Source organism: Bactrocera neohumeralis, chromosome 6, assembly GCF_024586455.1.
Source record: "Bactrocera neohumeralis isolate Rockhampton chromosome 6, APGP_CSIRO_Bneo_wtdbg2-racon-allhic-juicebox.fasta_v2, whole genome shotgun sequence".
NCBI lineage: Eukaryota > Metazoa > Arthropoda > Insecta > Diptera > Tephritidae > Bactrocera > Bactrocera neohumeralis.
Genome location: NC_065923.1, coordinates 9,564,118 through 9,585,762, shown reverse-complemented (window position 1 = coordinate 9,585,762; position 21,645 = coordinate 9,564,118). Strand labels below are relative to the sequence as shown.

At 41.1% G+C, this 21,645-nt stretch overlaps 2 protein-coding genes across 8 annotated transcripts in view; one reads left to right on the top strand and one right to left on the bottom strand.

The window, feature by feature from the left end:
• LOC126762978 (uncharacterized) overlaps positions 1 to 21,645 on the bottom strand; it is a 176,584-nt gene that overhangs the window by 130,790 nt on the left and 24,149 nt on the right. The window lies entirely within an intron of this gene.
• Positions 10,467 to 20,076, top strand: LOC126762979 (RE1-silencing transcription factor). 5 transcript variants are annotated; one of them, XM_050480093.1, is made up of 8 exons: positions 10,467 to 10,733; positions 12,892 to 13,043; positions 13,117 to 13,392; positions 13,462 to 13,702; positions 13,761 to 14,409; positions 14,495 to 14,685; positions 15,498 to 15,715; positions 19,481 to 20,076. In XM_050480093.1, exons 1-8 carry the CDS (start codon positions 10,635 to 10,637, stop codon positions 19,647 to 19,649), a joined length of 1,995 nt encoding a protein of 664 aa, XP_050336050.1. In that variant the 5' UTR covers positions 10,467 to 10,634; the 3' UTR covers positions 19,650 to 20,076. The 5 variants fall into 5 exon arrangements, with proteins under 5 accessions (XP_050336050.1, XP_050336049.1, XP_050336048.1 ...); XM_050480092.1 differs by having other exon boundaries at positions 13,447 to 13,702; positions 13,767 to 14,409; XM_050480091.1 differs by having other exon boundaries at positions 13,447 to 13,702.

The following is a 21,645-nucleotide window of genomic DNA, read 5'->3' as shown; positions in this document are numbered from 1 at the left end:
ACGGCGCACTTAGCCTAGCTAGCCTCGAACGCACAAGCTCTCAAGGCTGTATCTCTGAAATTATAACTCGGATTAACTATAAAAATTTGGAACAATATTCTAGAAATATTTTAGAATTCAATAAGATAATGAAAAATATCGATGTTTTGAAATGTAAACCCATGTTTGTAAATTAAAACATTGGATCTTTTATCAATATATCAGTTTCATATTGGCCATATTTATAATTTTACCTTTGCCAAAAAGAACTCTGAACTTACGAGCTTTTGAAATTTAGTCTCTGACGGTGCTTGTATCTCTGTTCAAATGGCAATGTCTTTGCATAGATATTCATGCATTTGCCGTATCTCGATTTGTCGGCATATTTGGGAAAATTTGTATTTATTTTCCGTTCATAGCTTATCGATTTCAACATGAGTGCCGTTGGACGCTGAGGCGGAAGCCAGTTTGGTCCAAACGCTTGTGTGTGTGAGATTGTGTAATATCTGAGAGGGAAGTTGTTGCCGCAAGAAGTACAAACTTCAGGAAAATAAAGTTTGGTTTAAGTTGAACGCTATGATGATATTAAGCATCTACAATCTAATACACTTAAGTATGTTGCATATGCAGTCACGTGCACAAATTTGGCACTAACTTAGCTATGTTCGAATCTAATAAACGTCGTGAGTTATTTTGTTAGCAATTGCCTGTTTTACAAGCACTGCCGATACGATTTTTATAGAATAACGACTTTGTAGGTTTTAACTAACCGGTTTGGAAATAATTTGCGTGTGAAGTACCTCGGGTTATTAGTAAGTCTTTAAGACTAAGCATTCATCTTAAAGGAAAGAGTTTAGTGAAAGTTTCTTAAAGGAAAGAGTTTAGTGAAATGTAAGGCAAGCTGGTTTTTTATTTGAACTTCGGGTGTATCCAAACACCAAATATTAACGTTGTTCGACATAAAAATGGGTTAAGGGAGAAAACAACCAGAGCTTGCTCGAAATTAAACATAAAATTGTGGTTATATGGCAACGTCTATATTGGCTAGCACGTCACTTAAAGCTCTGTAGCTCTTTAACTGTCGAGTGTAAATAGATAAGTATGCACTACGCAAGCACTTAAAATGCTCTGATTGGTTGTTTATGCTGCACAAGTAGCTGGAATAGTCAACAGCACTTGCTGCCACTTCTGCGCGCTATAACTAAACAAGTACACATCGCAAATTGAATGGAAGGGCAACTTAAAACAAATGTGAAAAAGTTGCGCACATACATATGGACACACGTACAACGTGTAGTGGCATGCAACATAAAATGGGAAATTTATCTAAATTATACATTTGGCACCACAGTTTAAGCTACATGACAACACACACACAACCTTGCTCGCTGACCACATGTGTTGGCGGCACTCAAAAAAACTAGTTGCAAACCACTTTCCACTTAGAATGAACTGTAAGTTTTAACCAGACAACCGCGGTTCGTTTTCACCCGTCTATCGAGGACTTAATACTTGAGGTTCTTCGGGATGCCAAGTTTCATACGAAATCAAGTATATTTTAAGATAAAGATAAAGCCAGACTGTTCAGACTCCAACCAGTTTCACAGCAGTCCAGTTCCTTATGGTCAAGAAATTACCTTTTTGGAGGGCCGGGAAAAGATCGTTGATAAAGACCATGCTGGGAGACCTTGTTTTTTTGACATCAAAGGCATTGTCCACCATGAATTTGCTTCTCCTGGACAAAACGTCAACGCCAAGTTTTGCTCAGTCCTCAAGAGACTCAAACGAAGGGTCAATCGGGTCCGACAAGACAACGCAGCCGATTGGAATTTGCACCACCACAACGGCCCCGGATCACACCGTCTTTCCTGTGAACAGATACCTAACCAAGACCGGTATCCCAAAGCTTCCGCAGCCGCCCTACAGTCCAGATGCTTTCCGGCACGCCTTCCTATTTCCTATTTTAAAAGTTTTTAAAGAATTGTAACAATTGGTTCAATTAATTTTTTTCAATAGACTCAGTCCTATTATTTTCCTGAGAAACCCTGCACATCACTAATCTCTAGCACCACAGAAGTAAGAACTTTAACAGCCAAAGTTCACTCGCGTAGCACCAGCTGCCTGAGAGCTTCCCTGCAAGTGGAACCCTACTAATCTACGGACTCAATATGCCAAAATAGTTGAGTTGTCAAAGTTGGAACGAAATTTTACTAGTTCTGCTATAGAACTTGGAAGTCTATGGTTTACCTCATACATTTGTTTTTAGGGTCTGTGGCAAGACGCGTTACGTTAAGAATGTGCTTGCGTGTAGACGACGATAAAGCCCTAATATGTAGCTGCACACACTAATCCTTTCAGCTCAGCTCGAGGCTCAACTGCCGAACGGTTCACCAGGCATACCCAAATTAGTGGGTCTGTATGTGTGTAACGTTGTGTGCACTTGTCATATGGGTACCTTTTGTTGTTATCAACATATTTTGTTTGGTTATTGGTCATTTGCAGTTCGCTTCTGCATCGTTTTTACGAGTGATTCCTTTTTATGGCAGCTCACTGCCTGCGCACTCTCCTTTGCAATCCTCGCTCCCTGCTATCCCAAAGCGCTTGTCTGCTGTTCTCTACTTAGCACATTCTTATTTCTCTGGGTTTTGCTGCTTTTCTATTTGTTTGTTGTTGATTTCGCTATTTGTTTTGGCTTCCATGGTTTTGTCCTGTTATTGTCGCACTTCAATTCTTTGTTGCAGTCCACTCACATGTTTGCTCCAGCTCCGCATTCCCCAAACGGTTGGGGTTTTCTTGATATTTGGCGTCGGTTGGTCGGTCGAAGGGACGTGTGTGCTGCAGGGGCGCCGCGTCGGTCATTTAGTGTGAATAAAGGACCATTGCGAAAGGCGGTCTGCTCTCGCTCTCGGTACTGTATCCATTCAATGTGTGTGTGTGTGTGTGTGTGAGGGCGTGTTCTGCGTGGGTTATCGCATTAAATTTTCATGATAACTTTTCATTACGTACGAATGGAATGTGGCTATTTCCGGTTGACGTATGCTGCCTTTTTCTGTTTTTTCTCTGTTACTTGTATAACATATTAATATCTGTTTGTTTGCTTGTTCGTTTGTGTCGTTGTTCTCCACAGTTTGTACTTATTGTTCGTAAGACCTTCCGTTTTGCTTTATTTGTTTGTGTGACTATTTCCGGTCCCCGTCTGCGTTGCCAGCTAAAGCGCCTCCGCCTCACCAACTTTTATAAATGGTTGTCCGAGTGCGCAGCAACGCAAGCTTCAACGTAAAGACGTTGGCGACGTGTGTATGCATATCCGCTTGCGAATGCGTCTTCCATGCCGAAGTGTCGCCTGGAATGCGCTCTAATCAACACAAATGTGCTGTGGATACACTTATGTAGAATATACACGTTTAAGTAAGCACATACAACTATAAAGCGCAGTTGTTGTTGCTGTGTGTGTTTGCACTTGTGTCTAATGATAATTCATTCGTAATACACTTACAGCCCCACAATCCTCCCTCCTGTACTTGTATGGTGCTGCACACACACACACAGACACATTTACGCAATGCGATAACTCCAGCTTAGTCGTGTGTTGCTTTTGTTCTCATTCGGTTGCTGGCAAATGGTTTCGAAATAAAAATTTATGGCTTAGTATTTTTATGCTCCGCACCGTTACTTTAGTCCATTTAGTTTGAAATTTGTTGCATGTCGCAAAGTGCTGAAATGCTCCTGTTCGCATGTCCAAGCTGGCCATTTGAAATGTGCTCAAGTTAAGTTGTCGTCTGATAAGGTTTATGCGAGAGCGTATGGCTGTGGTCGGAGCACATCGCCAGTAATGAGATGCCGTTGATGATCTCGTCTATTATTGCATTGTTATTCCACTCTTATAAGCGTTTCTTAATTGTCAATGGCTTCACATGGGTCCCACAGAAGATATTGATTTGAGTTGAGTTAATAGCTAGATTTCATCTGCTCTAAGAATAGTTTATTCATTCTGAAATAGTTTTCTCAAAGAATGCTACTTCCAGAACGGACTTTGAAAACCAACAAATATGGATCTCTTCTCGATAGTGCGACGATTTGGACGATTTGAATGTCAACTCGGTCTTCATGTCTGTTTGGATTAGAAGAAGCCTTGACAGTAGTCCAAAGCGTACTCACGCCGGTGGAGAGTTTGCAGGACTTCAGGTGCTCTATCTATTTTTTCCGCTTGTGTTAGTTTACCATTTGCCGAATCTCCAAATTGAGATTTCATATTCGGGGATCACAGGGATCGGCATGGCGTAAGATGACTCGCTCATTATCTAAACCAGCTGCTTCGGCTGGGAAATTAGGGCGTAGTTCCGCGATTCTTCCCATCGGGATGAAGCGAGCTATACTCTGATCTAATGATGATGATGAGAATGGCTGTCATGCTGCCTATTTGAGCTCCTATGGTCCGTGGAGGTCCTCTATTGGCTACTCTGGTGGAGTGGCGGAGCAGTGCGCGAACTAAGTGCAGATTGCACAGCCGTAGAGGCTAAGGTTCAAGTAGTACGTTGGCAGCATAGGTTCACTCCCTGTGTGTTCTAAAACCTGAGCGGGTCTTAAGATGGCTCCATCCATTGCATTTATTACACATAAACGAGGTGGTCTTTTGGCGCAGACGCAGCAGAAAAATTCCTCCGGGACCGGGATACGGAGCAGCACTGCTGTAAGGCATTGGTCCAGTGATGACAATCTTATACTAAGACTTGCCGATTGAACATCATGCGTGTCATTCGCCGATTACCAGTCGAAATGGTCGAACGAGTAATCGAAAATTGGACTCAACGGATGTACCACCTGAGACGTAGCCGCGACCAATATAAAATAAATTTTTATCTTCATAAAATAAATGCCAGAGTATATTCTTTCGAATGATACTTAATAAACATTTCCCGTTAAATTTGAAGTTTCTGTATTTTTTCATTAAAAATAGGAGGGAACCTGGAATGGGTGATCCATCCTTTATAAGAACTCTAGCAAGACTGCTCATAGGTCACTGCACCTGATAGGCAGAAATGCCAGTAAACTAGGAATGCCATAGAACGACCACTGTAGAAACTATCAGGAGATAGAGGAGGAGGAGATTATAAATCGTCGTCTATGCAAATCTATGGGAATATATAGGAAAATAATTGCAATTATCGGTCGAGGGTTTCATGACGGCATCTCGGAGGTTATCGGAAAAAATCTATTCGAGTTGATAAATTTCATCAAAAGCACATGGTTGTTCAGAAAGGGGGGAGGGGGGACTCTAGTCCAGGTGGTATCACAATGGGCATTCTAAGTTGCATTCTGATAGCAAAATTTCTTACTCAATTTTCCGGGAATATGAGTTATGAATATGAGTCAGAGAGTTAGTTCGAAATGCTTAACATTTGTGGTAAAAAGGAGCAGAAGAAACATCCAGTACAATTTATTGCTTAATACAGCAACTAAAATATTAGGCTAATAGACATTTGTCATCTATTATTTAAGTCCACTCCCTTATCCAGCAGATAATTCACCTAAACTCGCCCAGCTTCCTAAATACAATTTGCAATAATGCTTCTTAAATATTAACTGTTATTAGATAAGAATAAACTACACAAGCTAACTAAATGCTAAATATTTAATAGCTGCCAAAACAAGCTGAGACCCCTCGCACACGAGCAAGTGCAGAGCAGTTTAAAGCAGCCGAAAAACATATGGCTGGAAGTAGGTGTCTGTGGCTACACACTGGACTCGCTCCCCGTAAATGCATGCATGTGTGTTTTCAGATTAGAAGGCCAACAACAAAAAACGACAGCCGAAACGGAGCAGTTTTATTCGTCCGAGATGGCGTTTAGTCATGCCGCAAAGCCAAAATTACAACGCCAATGGCCCAGCCGCTCCAATCACCATTACATGTACTGCAGCCAGCGGGCTGGATATAAGCGAGCCGGACTTTGTTCGAACTAAAGTTTGCAGCTGATATGAAATGTAACATAATTTAACTTTTCATAACTGTTTGCAAATGCTCGGTATGCAGCAGTTTTCCAAAAACTGTCAGCAGCATTATTGTTTTCCCATTTGTTCATCTGCTGCATCTATGGCATCTATGAACATAGTCGTACAAGCGTGAGCCTTCGAACACACATGTTTCGTACATATAGTTCGTATGAATCTCGGTAGGGAAGCACACACACACGTTCACAAGCGGCTGTTATTCAATATTAGCAAAAATTGCCTTGTGTTAAAAAATCCAATTTTGTCAGTTCGACAGTAAAAATTTAGCTCTTGCAGCAAGTGCCGAGTGTGGTGGAATGCATTTTGGAGTAGCGTTCATGCTCCCCCGAAAAAGAGCCCAAAATAGGGCGCTTTAATACCTTTGCAAACTCGAATTCGTTAAGCGTTTGCTCGTAACACAATCGTTTCTGCCGCACGAACGCTCCTTGCATAGTTATTAAATTCGTTGAAAATTACAGGCAAAGCACGTCCGTGTGTGCGAGTATGTTTGTGTGTGAGTTTTAATACTCTTGATTCATAACGCATGACATAAGTTAATTAATTAAATAAATAAATTTGAAAGCATTCGGAGTCTGTGCATTCTGTGCATGTAATTTATAACTTGTAATCAAAGCGCCCAAATAAAGCGCTCTGCAAACGCTGCGGTCGAAAGCCCGAAAAAACCAAGCCACACACACACACGGACAAGCACTGCAAGTGTTGCAACTAGGACAATTAAAATTTGTGCGGTGGCAAATTGACAGAAGTTGCATGCCTCGTTTTTGCCAGCTAACAATTACAGGTAGTTTTCAATTAGAACAAATCTGTACAATATCTGCCAACTTTATTACGAACACTTTGGGCTTATATAAATGTAAATGTCCACCTAAATATAATATTTGCTTACACATCTTGTTTGCATATGCACGTGTGTGTGCATGTATGTGTTTGTGTGTGCTTTGTTCACATAAAACTCCTACAAAAGTCGTTAAATTTTATAAAAGTTGACAAAGTGCCTATGGCTTAGTGTTACACAACCGCAGCATAAATGCAGGAAGAGGAGAAAGGCGCACACACACAAATACCCGTTGCACACAACCACAATTTTGTATTTTGTATTTTTCGCATACTGTTGCCATATTTACTCAGCTGTTTGTGTGCGCATGCCTTTGTGCCAGGTTCGGGCTGCCGCACGGCACTGCTGTAGCTAGCCACATGTCCATAGTCCGTCCGAGTGGATGTAGTTGAAATGCAAATGGTTGCATATTGTTAGGAGCCAAGTCCGTAGCATAAGGATTGTGTTTTATATTTGAAAACAATTTGCTCGAATTTTGTAGTGGAAAAGGGTTAAACTTCTTGTTTACAACTGAGCAAAATGTTTTCGCTTTTTATACGAAAATGGCCACACGCACAGCACATTCAAATACACACCTACACAAATATTTATTTATGCGAACGTCAAAAACTTTCAGTCCGTTTTTGAGGTTTATAGTCACAGAAAAATATGCAAATTTGATTGTGGCAACTGCATACAGTGACATCCGAAACTAAATCAATACTTTGAGAGAGAGCTTCGATACCAGGGAACCAGAAGTAGCGAGATATAGATACGGACAAAAGAGTACCTGGAAATTGTCAATAAAACGCAAAATATTCAACGATAGTTTCAGTCTTCTAAACCCTTTTCATAAGCACTTTTTGGTCTGGCCTTCAGCTCCTTCAGCGAGTTTTGTTTCATTTCTTCGAACGGCTGAAAACGAGTTCTATTGCAATGAGTGTTGATATATGTATGCCAAACTCATAAACCCATGTCTCATTGGTAGCTATAATACTCTTCATGAATGTGGGATGAAAATTGGCATGAGGAAGCATGTCTAAGGAGGTCTGTTTACGGTGAAAAATTCAGCTTTTGCGGAACGAGTCGATCCAGAATGCGTTTCATTCCCAAAATATCCACAAAAATCGTACAAAGCGACTTGCGAGAGATGTCGAGCTCTCTCGTCATCTCTCTAACACATGCTTGACGATTTTTAAGCACGATATCTTTCACCTTTTTAATATTTTCATCAGTTGAAGAGGTCACAGGTTGTCCAGAACGAGGTATATCTTCAACGATCTCTCGACCGTTTTTGAAGGCTTCGTACCACGCGTAGGTTTGTGTTTTTGATAAAACTAAATCACTATAAGCCTTTTGCAATATTTCCAACGATTTCGCACAAGAAATTTGGTTAGAAATACCAAATTTGAAACAAATTCTTTGTTCGATACATTTATCCATTGTAGAAATCGCAACGCACTACTGAGGTGTACCGACTTAAGCAGCTGCTGCAAACAAACTGGTTGACAGATCGTGCTGATGTTTGGCGTAATAACCATAGACAGTGCTGTCAACTTAGCAAAATACATGTATTTTAAATATCATTTACCCGGGGAATTTAATTACAATTTCATTAGCTCAGATCAAAATCCTGAACCTGCTTTGTCAATAGTTCAATGCCGATGAATATCGCTTAAGCTGCGCGTAGTTTTGAGACATACTGTATGCACAATGACAGCGGTTGCATGAAGTCTATATGCATGAGTTAGTTTTCTACTTCATTCACAAGTGTTGAAACGATTGTTTTCGTAACTTAAAACAATACAAAGTGTGCAAAAGTTTATGGCAGATAATAGCAAGTGATTGTTTTTGTATTATTTCTCACTCATCCACTGAAGCTCCAATTATTACAAGTTTGAGCTTTAAAATGTTGCGGGATTGCGAGTAAGTAGCACTTTGTAAGTGAAAAATTGTCGCGCTGCTTGCATAACAATTAAGAAAACGAGACAGGGAGACGACAAATGAAAGAGAAAGACAATTAAGGAAACGAAACAAGGAGACGACAAATGAAAGAGAAATACAATTAAGGAAACGAGACAAGGAGACGACAAATGAAAGAGCAAGTAAATGGTAAACATTACGTTGTGAGACAGCACGAACCAAGGAGAAAGGAATGTTATGTGGGAAGTAAGAAGGTGGACGATCTCCAGAGATGAGTTGAGTCTCAGGCAGTTCGATCCAAAACGGCACTGCTCTTCTGGATAACATTAAATGAACGTATCTTCCATAAGTGTGTCCTCCTGCTGATATTGACATCATTGGAATCACTACCGCGCCGCTAGTCCTTCTTTTTCTAGACTGAATAAAAAAGCGAAGAAAATGGGACTGACAGTGAACGAGGACAAGACGAAAGATCTACTGTCATCAAACAAGTAGTCGTCGCACTCGTAACTAGGCTCCCCCGTGACCGCTGACAGTCATAACTCCGAAGTCGTAGATAATTTCGTCTATCTTGGAACTAGTTTTAACACCAACAACAACGTCAGTCTCGAAATCCAACGCAGAATAACTCTAGCTAACAGGTGCTACTTCGGACTGAGTAGGCAATTGAGAAAAGTAAAGTCCTCTCCCGACGATTAAAGGCCAAATTCTACAAGTCACTCATCATCCCTGTCCTGCTAAATATTGCGGAGGCATGACTGATAGCAACATCTGATGAGAGAAGGGTAAGCGGTGTCTACGCCAGTACAGAAGAAGTTCTCGAATCTTTTTGATACTCGCTTTGTTGTCAAGCCTTCATGGGCTATATGCTACCATATTTCTATATATTGTTAAATGTCTTGTGGAGCAAAACGGCTAACTAAGCCTTTTTGCTCTCTTGAATGACTGATTGAGGTTCTTTCTTTTTAATCGAACGTCCGCTCTACAAAACCGAGCTTCGCTAACACCTCCAGGCGGTCAGAATCTGATGCTTTACGCATGATCTCTAACATCTCATCCATTTTTGCTTGCGATAACGTTGCCGATAATTGGCGATAACAAGGCTCTTACAATAAACTCTTAGTCCGAAAGTGAGAAATTGCATTAAAACAAATCGAATTGTGTTCCGCAAAAATTGGCGAGCAATTCGTGCCACAACGAAATAACGCAATGCAGAAGCCATGCGACAATAAATGAGCGAACCAATAGAAAGTGAATAAACATGGCAAATAAAGCGATTGAGAAACAAGCCAGAAACTGCGGCGAACGCATTAGAGCTGAAAATGCCAAAGCAACAGAAATAAATTATCGCCAACATCTTAGTGCCCAATCAATGAGAAATGGCTGTCAGCCAGTCACGTCGCCACGGCAAATTGTATTGATTGTCCGACGGACAGGCGCGCGGTTAGCGGCAGCCACTTTATTAGCCAGCCGGTCACACTCAACGACATAAATTTCATTATCAGCCAGCGGCGAGCTAACGAAGTTGCGCGTGTGTGAGCGCGTGGCTTTGTGTGTGTGTGGTTTGTTGTGTGGCAAGAAAATGAGGAAGCGATTGGCAGCCGTGAGGTTCGTGACTTTACAGCAGGAGTAGCGATACAGACGATGCAACAAGTAACAACAGCAACATCGGCTGCCGGTCGAGCAGCACTCACCGCCAAGCGCCAACAGGCAAGCGGCTAGTAGTCGCCCGATGGTCATCGCCGTCGTCGCGTCAGTTGCCAATATTCACTACACCGCCGTAGCATCTGCTAGCCAAGTGGCTGGGCTAACACCGAGCGCAAACTAATTGCACGGGAAATTTATTAATCGTCGTAAATCTATTATCAATATTGCCGCAAGAAGTGGAGCATAAATTGAAACATACAAAATGGTGATCGATATTAAAATGTGTCGCTTCGAGAACGTGTCTTGGGGCTTTCGTTTGGTCGGCGGTGCGGACTTCGAATTTCCGCTGACGGTCGTTAAGGTTAGTGGACGCGTAGCACACGCAAAATCGGTTTTATGCCTACGAAATTCTATTTATTATGAGCGCTCCATTGGCCAAGCCGGTGGGGCAGCGGCAGGGCCATTTTGGGTTTCGGGTACTCCTGCAACCACGGCAGTAAAGCGAAAAATGTAACAATGAAAAATTTTGTGGTCAAATGGAATTACGTAACTGTAGTGAAAAGTTCGCTGCGTTGTTGTGTGCGTAAGTACGTGCGCGTGTGAGCTGGCCGTGTGTATGTGTGAGGCTGAAGAATTAAAACGCTCGCTTTCAACGATGTTGGCAATAAACGGCAGAGCGCTGCAACTTTTACAGCTTTAATGTGCATTTTGCTATGAAGCTATGAAGGAAAATATATAAAGGACCACTTGCTAGCTAGCATGGCGACAAATGGAATAATAATTAAAATGACTTTTCGTTAACATTAACAGGCCATAAAATATTTTATTATTATTGCCAATCAACACGCAAGAGTGCGGTAAACGCACACACACAAACTCAAATGCGCTTATTATCGCCTTCATTTGAGTGCACATGTGTGGGTGACAGTGTGTGCGTGCGACAGCACAATACGATAAGACACGCTCGGATATCTACACATAGCCGCACACACATAGCTACAGTCATACAAATGAAACGAAAAAATGAACGAAAGCCGAGCAAAGGATCGCTCCGCAACGTCGCTGCTTTGCCTTTATTTAATCAGCAAGTCGGCCAACCTTCCACGTTGCCCTCTTTCCAATCTGTCAAACCATCAATCATCACATCGCCATTATTGTCAGCTAACTTTCGCATTAATGCCACACTACTCTCTGCTCTCTCTCTCTCTCACTTACGCACTCATTAACATTAGCTTCTTTCGTTCGTATTTTTAATTACACACACCTTATGTTCACCGTTACACACAGTCAAGTTTATATGAGAGCAAATTTAAGGCGTGTTGGTTCAAATAAAATGAACTCGAAGCGAAATGGATCAAAGAAACATGGACTAAAAGCGTTTTGATTAAGGTATATAAAAGGAAATACATCTGAGTTCGTGAAGTGTTTCCGAAAGAATGGTAAATATAATTTGAGAGAGTAAAATGCAGTTCTCTCAAAATATGAAAACTAAATTCTGAAGAATTCCCAGTTTTGTTCCGCATAAGTTGTAGCGAATTAGCTGACAATGCTCACCTTTGAGCTCTCTTTCATATTCACATTTGCTTCAGCCTTCTTGTTTATTTTTATTTTTTAATATATAGTAAAAAGTGTTAATGATCTCTCTAAATTAGTATATAGATTTAAAAGATAAACTGCCATACCATTAAAGCTAGCAAGGCCTTTCCCCATAGTCTATGCCTCAAAGAGCTTTTCTTATTGCTTGAGTTGTCACATAACTCCATTTGAAAATCCAATGTACAATTGAGTGGTGGTTTCCACGAACAAGGAACCGACTATTTAATTGATAACGGAAAAGCTGAGATAAAAGGTGTGTGCTTTTACAGTCTGCATATATGTATCTGCCTTGGCGAATGTCGTCGAGAGGAAATCTGAGTGCGTACTCCATTTTATCACTCATTGTTTTGCCATAAACTTGGAGTTTCTTTTGTCCCGTTGCGTATTTGCATTCTTCGCATTTTATTGCCCCACTTCTGTGTACACACACAGTTTCATAGCTTCACTGGCGTGCTTCTTGCCCAGCGCCAGCGGCGTCGAGGTGAGCGCTTCACTGGCGCTGCCTGCGTGGCGCGCTTTCGCTGAGCCGACAACTGTCAATCGGGTAACTCGCAATACTTCAATGTCTAGCCAGACAGGCAAATAAACAGAAAGGAAACCACGAAGGCAGGAGCATTTTCATTCAATGCCGCCGCCGCGAAGCAGCAGCGGACGCGAAGTGAGAACGCAAACAAATGAGGCTGTCGCATTCGCTGTCACGCACTTCTCTGGGGGGGCCCCTTCGTGGGCATGTGAAAAAGTTCATTGCCGAAATTAACACACTGACCTAGCAAACAGGCCGCCACTTGACTCATTGCGGCGACTGTGCGAAAGGGAATTTAATGTTATTATTCCTTTTCATTTTAATGGTTCTTGTTTGTGTAGGAGGCCCTTGGCTGGTGTTTGATTTTCATATATTTCGTATTACTTTTTCGTTAATTTAGGTCAATGAGGGCAGCATAGCCGAGGAGGCCGGTTTGTGTGAAGGTGACGTCATTGTACGCATTAACGACACAGCCACCTCGCCACTGACACACGAAGAGGCAGACAAAGTAATTAGGCACTGTGGAAATGTGTTCTACATCGGTGTTCAACGGTAAATGGATAGTACAAGATCATTGTGGTGGGTTAAGAGTTATTTTTACATTCTAATGGTATTTGCTTCGCAGTGAGGGCGAAGAGCAATTGGTGCCGAAAATGTTCCCTGTTTACGGAGCCGAGCGCCCCACAACGCCACTAACTTTCATCGATATAAGTGGACGTAAGAGCCCGATTCCTCCTCAACTGGAAGATGAAGTGGAGCTGCGGACAGAGATTTTACCCGAGCTTCCAGAACGACCGTCGTCGGTGCTTTCGGAAGAAACGGAAATCAAGTTGGTGGAAGAAGAAATCGCCGCAGTGCTTTCGGGTGAATCAGAGGTCCTAACCGAGCATAACGTCTTGGGGTGCGTTTCGTTTGCAATATATGCATGATTATTTGTTAATCTTTATTATATTAGCGTAAATTTCTACAGACTTTTTCCCAAGCCTGGTGTCTGTATGACCAGCGATGTGTTGCGAACACTCAATGAAGATGCCACCAAAACAAGAGCTGAGAAAGAAAAGGAAAACAAAAAGTGGTCAACGTTTCTGGTGAAGCCTGATCGTCCCATACCGAAGAGCAAGGAACAAATCGAGGCTGAGCGCAGAGCCGCCAATGCATACAAGGTTAAGATAGTTAAATCAGCCCCAAGATCGCGTTCAGTATCACCGATGGTAAATAGCTAAGCTGGAGTTATCTAACTATTTCTGTTAATCAACTTTCGATTGTTAGCCCCAGCCAATCGTACCACCAACAGAACCAGTTGAACCGACAGTGCCAGTTGAAAGTAAGCAACCGTCACCACCAAAAGTTGAGGAAATTGAAGAACCTCCACCAACTGACAGCGAATTGCCTAATTTGGAAGAAGTAAAAATTATAGTCGAACCACCAGCTGAGGACAAAGAGGGTGAACAAGTAGACACGGTTGACAAAATAATATTGGCTGGCGAAAACCAAGCAGAAAACGGAGAAGAGGGTCAAAGCAATAACGAAGAAATATCGTCCACAAAGGAGACGACACCAATATTGGTAGAGAAACTTGAAGAGTCTACAACAGCAAATGATACTACAGCTGCGCCAGAAGTTTCTACCGAACCTAAAAACTCCATACCACAACGTGAAAAAACCGAAGAGGAACTAGCTTTGGAACGTCAACTCGCCGACGTGCAACGCCAATTGGCCGCACTTTCTTCCCTTCCCTCCACCATACAATCCACTCTCGACGCAGTCACAAAGCAGTTGGCAACACTTCTGCCAGCGTTCCAGTTACAGACCGGAACTCAGCCATCGCCAACTCCCGTTCCAGCTTTAGCTGAGACGCGCTCAATTAATCTAGAAAAGATAGATGAAGACGCTGAAGTGAATAAAGCGGAAGGCGAAAGTAAGTTTTGTTTGTGGAGAAGTAATGTAAAGCTAAGAAGCAGTATAGGAAGCAGGTTCACGCAACGTTCTTCTTCCATTTATAGCAAAAGAGCTGGACTCAAGTCGCGAACAGGATGGTTCAGTTACTGAGAATGTTACTGCGGTTGCAGAGGAGGTCACAGAAAGCATTGCAACTGATGCGCCAACTTTGGACGCAGCGAAGCTTCAGGAGGCAAAACAAAATAAGGAAGATACACAGCAAATGGAGGAGGAACAGAATGCAAAGAAACAAAAGGTTGGTAACACTACTTTTTATCAAATAATGTGGTTTCCTAGTTACACAAAATACTTGCCAGTATAGAAATTCAAGTTAATGATTTAGTGGATCCTTCATTTAATAAATAGATTTAGATATATGGACTTTGTGGGAGGGAGAATATTGACATAATCTAGTAACTAAAATTCTTCAAGAAAATCTCCATTAGTGCCGGTTGTGCAAGATTTTTGGCGTCAAACATAACAACCTTAGCTATCCTTCTTCCTATTCGACTTCTGTTAAAGACATAATTATTTATTATTATCGACTTTTGACCCTCGAGCTCACTTTTTTGGAATATATAATTCAATTAATTACCCGAACCAATCTACTTACTTAACCCTAAGATCTTTCAATTATCTTATTATCCACTAAATAATAGCCCTATTTAAAGCTTTTGGTCTTTTACAGCGGCAAACAGTACGCTTTGAATTATGAAGATGAGAATTTAAGCAAGAGCGTGCTTTAACCAAATCGGCAGCTTCTCAAAATCCAACCGCAATATCAAAAGTTTATCATTTTTATCAAAAATATATACCTTCCGAAAACCAAATAAATACTGAATTTTAACAAAAACCCGACTACAGCTTTCGTTTTCCTACGCATGACTCACAAAATTCACAAACAAAAATTAAATCTTAAAGTAACCGTTGATTTATCACGTGAGCATTGCCGTATGCCACTACCACTTCACACTCGTACACATATCTATAACCTATACCCACTTTATGTATATTTGTTTGAGTTTGAAATGACCGTAAATTACATGAAACTGGCCTCGAAACTGGCAGCGCAACGATGTGATCGAGGAACTCGAGGAGCAGTTGGAACGCAAAAACAATCCACGTCGCTCAAAACGCGCTTTTGGCCCATTGACACCATCTTCCGAGCGTCCGCTTGTGTTACCCGGCGGCAGGCGTTGGTATCGACCCAAGGATGCCTACAACGACGAGTTCATAGCGGAAACCCTGAGTGCGCAAGCGGAACTCATAACTGGCACCACATTGGGGTAACTAAATTTGCAACTCACCTCTATTTTTAAGTGATATTTCATTTTATTTATTTAATCGATTTTTGTGCGCCTAATCATATTCACCTAAGGTACTATTTATTGAGCTGCCTCTGTGATCAGGGCAAATACACACATAACCAGGAGTATACGTTTTGCTGTCTCTACTGATATTTCTGCCGTATTAAGAGTTTAAGCAATGAAAAAAGGATAGGCTTTATTTGCTTAGTTTTAGTAGAGGTCGCAAGAGCGCTCTCGAACTTTTTTGTTCTCAAAAGCTCTCTCGAACTTTTTCATTCTCTATAGGCATGTTAGAATAGATGTCGCGTGAGTAAAAAGCTCATCAGCATTTTAAGAAATATTGTTTTTTTTTGTAATGACACAAAAGAGAAAAAATAGTAATCTCTATCTTTTCGCATTTAGGAGTAAACTTTTTGAGAGTGGGGCACGAAATCTTGCATTTGTTAGAAGCATATAAAGCGAATAAGCTGAATGCAAGGTTTTCAAATACCGATAAAATTCCGTCGGAACGTAAGCCAGCTTTAAGCTATCACTTATGTAACTTAGAACGAAGAAAATGGTTTATTCAAAAACGTTCCCTGATATTTGCCCGAGTTGAATTATTGGGGTAGTATTTGGCGTAAAAGCTTTCACTCCGATGTTAAGCAAAAAAAGCTCATCTAAAGCTCGATCACGACTCTAACAAAGTTCAAAATTAAAGTTTAGTTCAACTCACAGACAGCTGACTTTAATATTGTTGCATGATTGTGACCTCGAGACTCTATAATACAGTTTAATTTCATCAACAACTTAATGCTTTTAATAATAATGCGCAGTTACGCACACCATTTGTACAGTTATTTTATTTACAACATTTTTTGCATTTCCCTCATTTCATTTACTTTCGTATCAACTTCATGATCTATGGCATTTGACGACAACAACAACAACCAAACATCATCTACATAATGTTATTTGTGTGCACATTTCATCACATCTGCATTCGTCGGCACTCATCGGCATTTACATAAATATCACCAACGCAGTTGCACATTTGAAAGTCCGTTGCTTGGCTACGACCCAAGGTATGCATGAAATGATTTACACGGACCGACATACAACTAACATTTATAATAATATGAATTTATACACATTTTTGTACTTTTTAAGTTCGTTTGAGCATGTGAGCGTGTGCATAGAAGAACAGTATCCTCGACATACCCTGATTAAGATTTTGTGTCCGACCCTCACTTCCTTTGTGCCACGATTCAATTTGCCATTTAGTGATTGGCGGCGCTCGAAGCAAACTGTCCATATCTTCAACCCATTGAATTTTTACGGTTATATTATGTGTGTGTGATAGCATTTTCCATTCAATTTATTTTCGATTCATGTTCACTTTCTCATCCATTGCTTCGTGTATTGTGCAGCCTTTCACGTGAATATTTGCCAATTTTTTAATAGCAGCAGCAATTACACATTTATTTGCCAATTAATGCATTCCTTTCATTCTTTTGCGATTGAAGATTGAAGGTAGTGGAGTTTCATCAGCCTTTGCATAGCTTTGTTGTATTTTTTTTGTTGCCTATAGTTCATATTTATTCATCCGAAGTTGAAATTGGCACTCTCTATTTATTTAGTAGTGAATTAAAGGAAATTCATTTTGCTATTTTGCTAAGCAAATGAAACTGCTAACTTTTAATTGGTCGAGTGCTGTACAAAGATCGCAACCCAATATCCTTCGCCTGATTTCAATATGGACGTACATACGTTTTTATATATGGCAGTTCATGCACACCTTGCTTAGGTCGGCAATACGTTGGAGCTTCATGTAATATAAAATACGCTGCTAAGAAAGCTTAAGAAAGTCTACATGCGAATGAAAAGAATAATCATTATTATTTTATGTTTTACCGGAGAATAGTTTGTTTGAAAAGCAAATCGAATGAAATTTGTAAAGATAGATCACTTCATATGCCAATGACCATCCTGCCGGAAAATATAATAAGCTGTCGGTTTTGATATAAGTATGTAAATATGCGCTGTATGCCACCACTACACGGTTCCACTAAGCAGGCACTCCAAGCTTGCCGAGTTCTATTTATGTATGCTATTTTCGTGTGTGAGAGTTTAAAGTTGTGCTGCAGCACTTTCAGCGAACGAAAGGCTTTAAACTGGTTGTAGCTCGTGAATATTGGGTAGTCGAAAAAGTCTTTTCGTATTTTGTCAATAGATGTCGTTGCAGTCGTATATCTCTAGTGCTATCAATCATATTGTGTCATACCATTTAGTATTGCAAAGGTGAAATTTTAAGCTTCATTTAACAAAAAAAAATACTAAATTCAGAGAAGCTGCAAAAAAGTTACAGCTGTTCAAAAATGACCACGCAACGCCACGGCATCAACAATGGTGGGGTTGGAAAAGAATTATCCACTATGATCTGCTCCAGCCTGGTTGAACGAGTGATTTTATATTTTGCTGTCAACAACTGATGAGATTGAAGCAAGCAATCGAAATAAAAACATACAGAACTGATCAACAGAAAGGGCTTCGTCTTCCATCAGGACGGCGCTAGAACACACACATCTTTGATGACTCGGCAAAAACTGGGAGAGCTTGGCTGGGAAGTTTTGATGCATCCACCATATAGCCCTGACCTTGCACCATCGGACTACCATTTGTTTCGGTCAAAGCAGAACTCCCTTAATGGAGTAAAGTTGGCTTCAAGAGAAGCCTGTGAAAATTACTTGTCGTAGTTTTTCGCCGAGAAACCGGAAAAGTTTTACACTGATGAAATACTGTCTCTAGCGGGAAAATAGCAAAAAGTGATCGATCAAAATGATACATCTTTGGTTCATTAAAGTTCTTTATAAATATAAAAAGAATAAGTTGAAGTTTGAAATGAAGTACGAAAAGACTTTTTCAACTACCAAATATTTTCATTGTAAAGTGTAAACTTCAGGCGCGTTTAAGAAATACAGTTGCCTCTTCTCCATTAAAATTTGTTTCATAAAACATTAACAAATATAATTAAATTTTTATGTTGTTGTTTTTGTATACATTATATTGAATAAAAGTTATTGCAGTTTCAACTGTCAGTCGAACAATTCCCATAAAGAAATAAACGACAGTGCAGTCTTCCACTCTTGAATTACTTATATACATACATATATGTAAAACCGAACATTGCACACTCATCGACGCAATAAATACCACTCACACACACGCGCGCACAGCATCATTACGACAAAGAGTGATGAACAATCAATTGCACTTCAATCAAATTTTCATTCATGTGCGTTAATGTTTGTTTGTTCCGTGTTTTTCCTAACCCCCCACCCTTCGCCCGCTTCATTCTTGTGCTCGCGTGTAACTTCAGCGGTCGGGTCAGCGCAATGTTAGACCAGCTGAACGGCTGACGGGCTGACTGGCAGTTTGAAGTCCCTGCTCACCAAGCAATTTATTTTATTTCATCCAACATTCAATAGTTTTTATCGACATGCTTTTCATTTTACTCATACTTTTTCCACCAGCAGCCAGCATTTCACCATTTCACAATTCACATTTCACCTTTTTTGCCGCTTTCCTCATTTCTATTATGTCTGTACAATTGCTACAACTATTGCATAGCAACTTGCTGTATGTTGAAAATAATTTCTCTTTGTGCTCTATTTTATTCCATTTAATTCGTGTTCGTGCTTTTTCTGTGCTCGGCGTATGTCGGCGCATGTCGGACCACCACAATGCTCGCACACACACATACAGAGTCAACTTCATGAAGTATCAAAAGCCTGAAAAGAAAATCGACTTGAATAGAAGTGAAGTTTACAAAGTAATTCATCACTTGGACCGACAGCCAGTGCGCGGCATTGAAGTTCGGCCACCCGTGGTGCCGGCTGAAGTGGATATAAGAAAGGTGGCGCTGCAGCCGTAACCTGTCGCACCCGACGGAACGGCGGAACTGCGGCGCAAATGTACGCATGCTAATATCAAAACCATGTTACCGCTAAACTCAACAACTGCGGCGGGCGGCACAAGGGATCCGCAAGCCACAAGCTGATGCGCGCCCCCAAACCACCGACCAACCAGCCGCCGCTTGGCCGCCACATTCACGACCACCACCACCACAAATATAGTGTACACGACTGGAAACCTCAAATACCGAGATGCCTTTGCGTCCTGCGTCAATGCAGATTTCTAATTTAGCTTTTATGTAGACTTGCCAACTACAGGCATTACATATATGTACACATATTTAATGTTTTTATGTAAATTTTTCCCGATTTTAATTCATTTCCCATTCGCCTGTGACAAACCAAAGTAAGCAGCGTTGCAATAAATCAAAATTACATACATATTCACCTGCTGGCTTTTTTTCACGCAGCCGAGGTACTCAAGAAATACAGGACGAGAGCCAGCAATGAACTTGCCACATACAGTTCTGCTGGCTTTATGGCGAAATAATGTTGTATATGTGAGTATAACAAAAAAAGTAGAAGAGTGTCTCTTTCCTTAATGACTTCTGGTGCAGGGGATACAGGGCAGGGGAATACCTGCAGCGGCGTCCAAGGAGGCTGAATTCGAGTGCTGAAGAAAAGTATTAAAAATATTACAGAACCTAATAAAATTGACGGCAACGCAAACATATGGTTTCCAGAACTAATGTAAACTTGTCGCCAAGGCAAGCGCACAAGCAGCGTAACCGCGTGGCAGCGAAAGATGAGAATGTCAATAATTTCAGTTTTACATGCAATTGACACAACAATAATCCACTCCAACAAGTTGCAAATGGGCATGCTGCAGCTAACTGTGTACCAAAGTTATCTGAAAATCACTGCCACTTTGCATACGCCAGTCAATCAGGGAATAATCGACAGCGGCAACGGCAACGGCAGCGGCAGCAGTACCCACAACAACAACAGCAGCAAGAGCGACTTTTCGCTTTTGACATCTGCATTTGTTGGCAGCATCAATTGCGTTGACAATCGAAATTTGTGAATTTGAATGCGATTACGAGACGAATGCGATTGTGGCAGGCAACGCAATCGCAATCACAATAATAACAACAATAAACATACGTGTGTGTGTGTGGGGACGGTAGTGTGTTTGATTTGATTCACTGCCAACCGCCAAATGCTGCCAATCGTTGCCAACTGCCAAATTCATTGTCAACAAGTTCCCTTTGTGGGTACTCACTTAAATACGGCTGTGTTTGCGCCTCTTACATCTCGTGCCCTGTAGGGAAATACAACAGCCTAAAGTCGGTTATTTCTATTCCACTAGGCGGCGTTACCAATTGGCCTTCATGTTGTTAGCCAAAATATCGGTTAACGAAGTTAAGATTGCAATGACAAGCAATGTGTTAATCTTGCATCCTGTTTCTCTCTTTCTATTTTGTAGTTCCAGTTATATCTTTCTGCTTACTCCAGACTGGGTAAGGAAGCGAGGCAAGTGGGTCTGGTAATGAGCCAGGGCAAGACGAAATAGCTACTCTTATTAAACAAACAGTCGTCGCACTGGCAACTTTGCTCCCTTGTCACTGTTGACAGTCATAAATTCGGAACCAGTATTAACATTAACAACAATGTCAGCCTCGAAATCTAACGCAGAATAACTCTTGCCAACAGGTGCTACTTCGGACTGAGTAGCCAATTAAGAAGTAAAGTCTTCTCTCGATGAACAAAGATCAAACTCTGTAAGTCACTTAGCATCCCCATCTTGCTAAATGGTGCAGAGGCATGGACTATGACAACTTCGGATGAGTCGACGTTACGAATTTTTGAGAGAAAGGATCTGGGGAAAATTTATGGTCCTTTGCGCATTGGCAACGGCGAATATCGGATTCGGTGGAACGATGAACTTTATGAGTTATACGACGACATTGACATAGTTCAGCGATTAAAGAAACAGCGGCTACGCTGGCTAGGTCA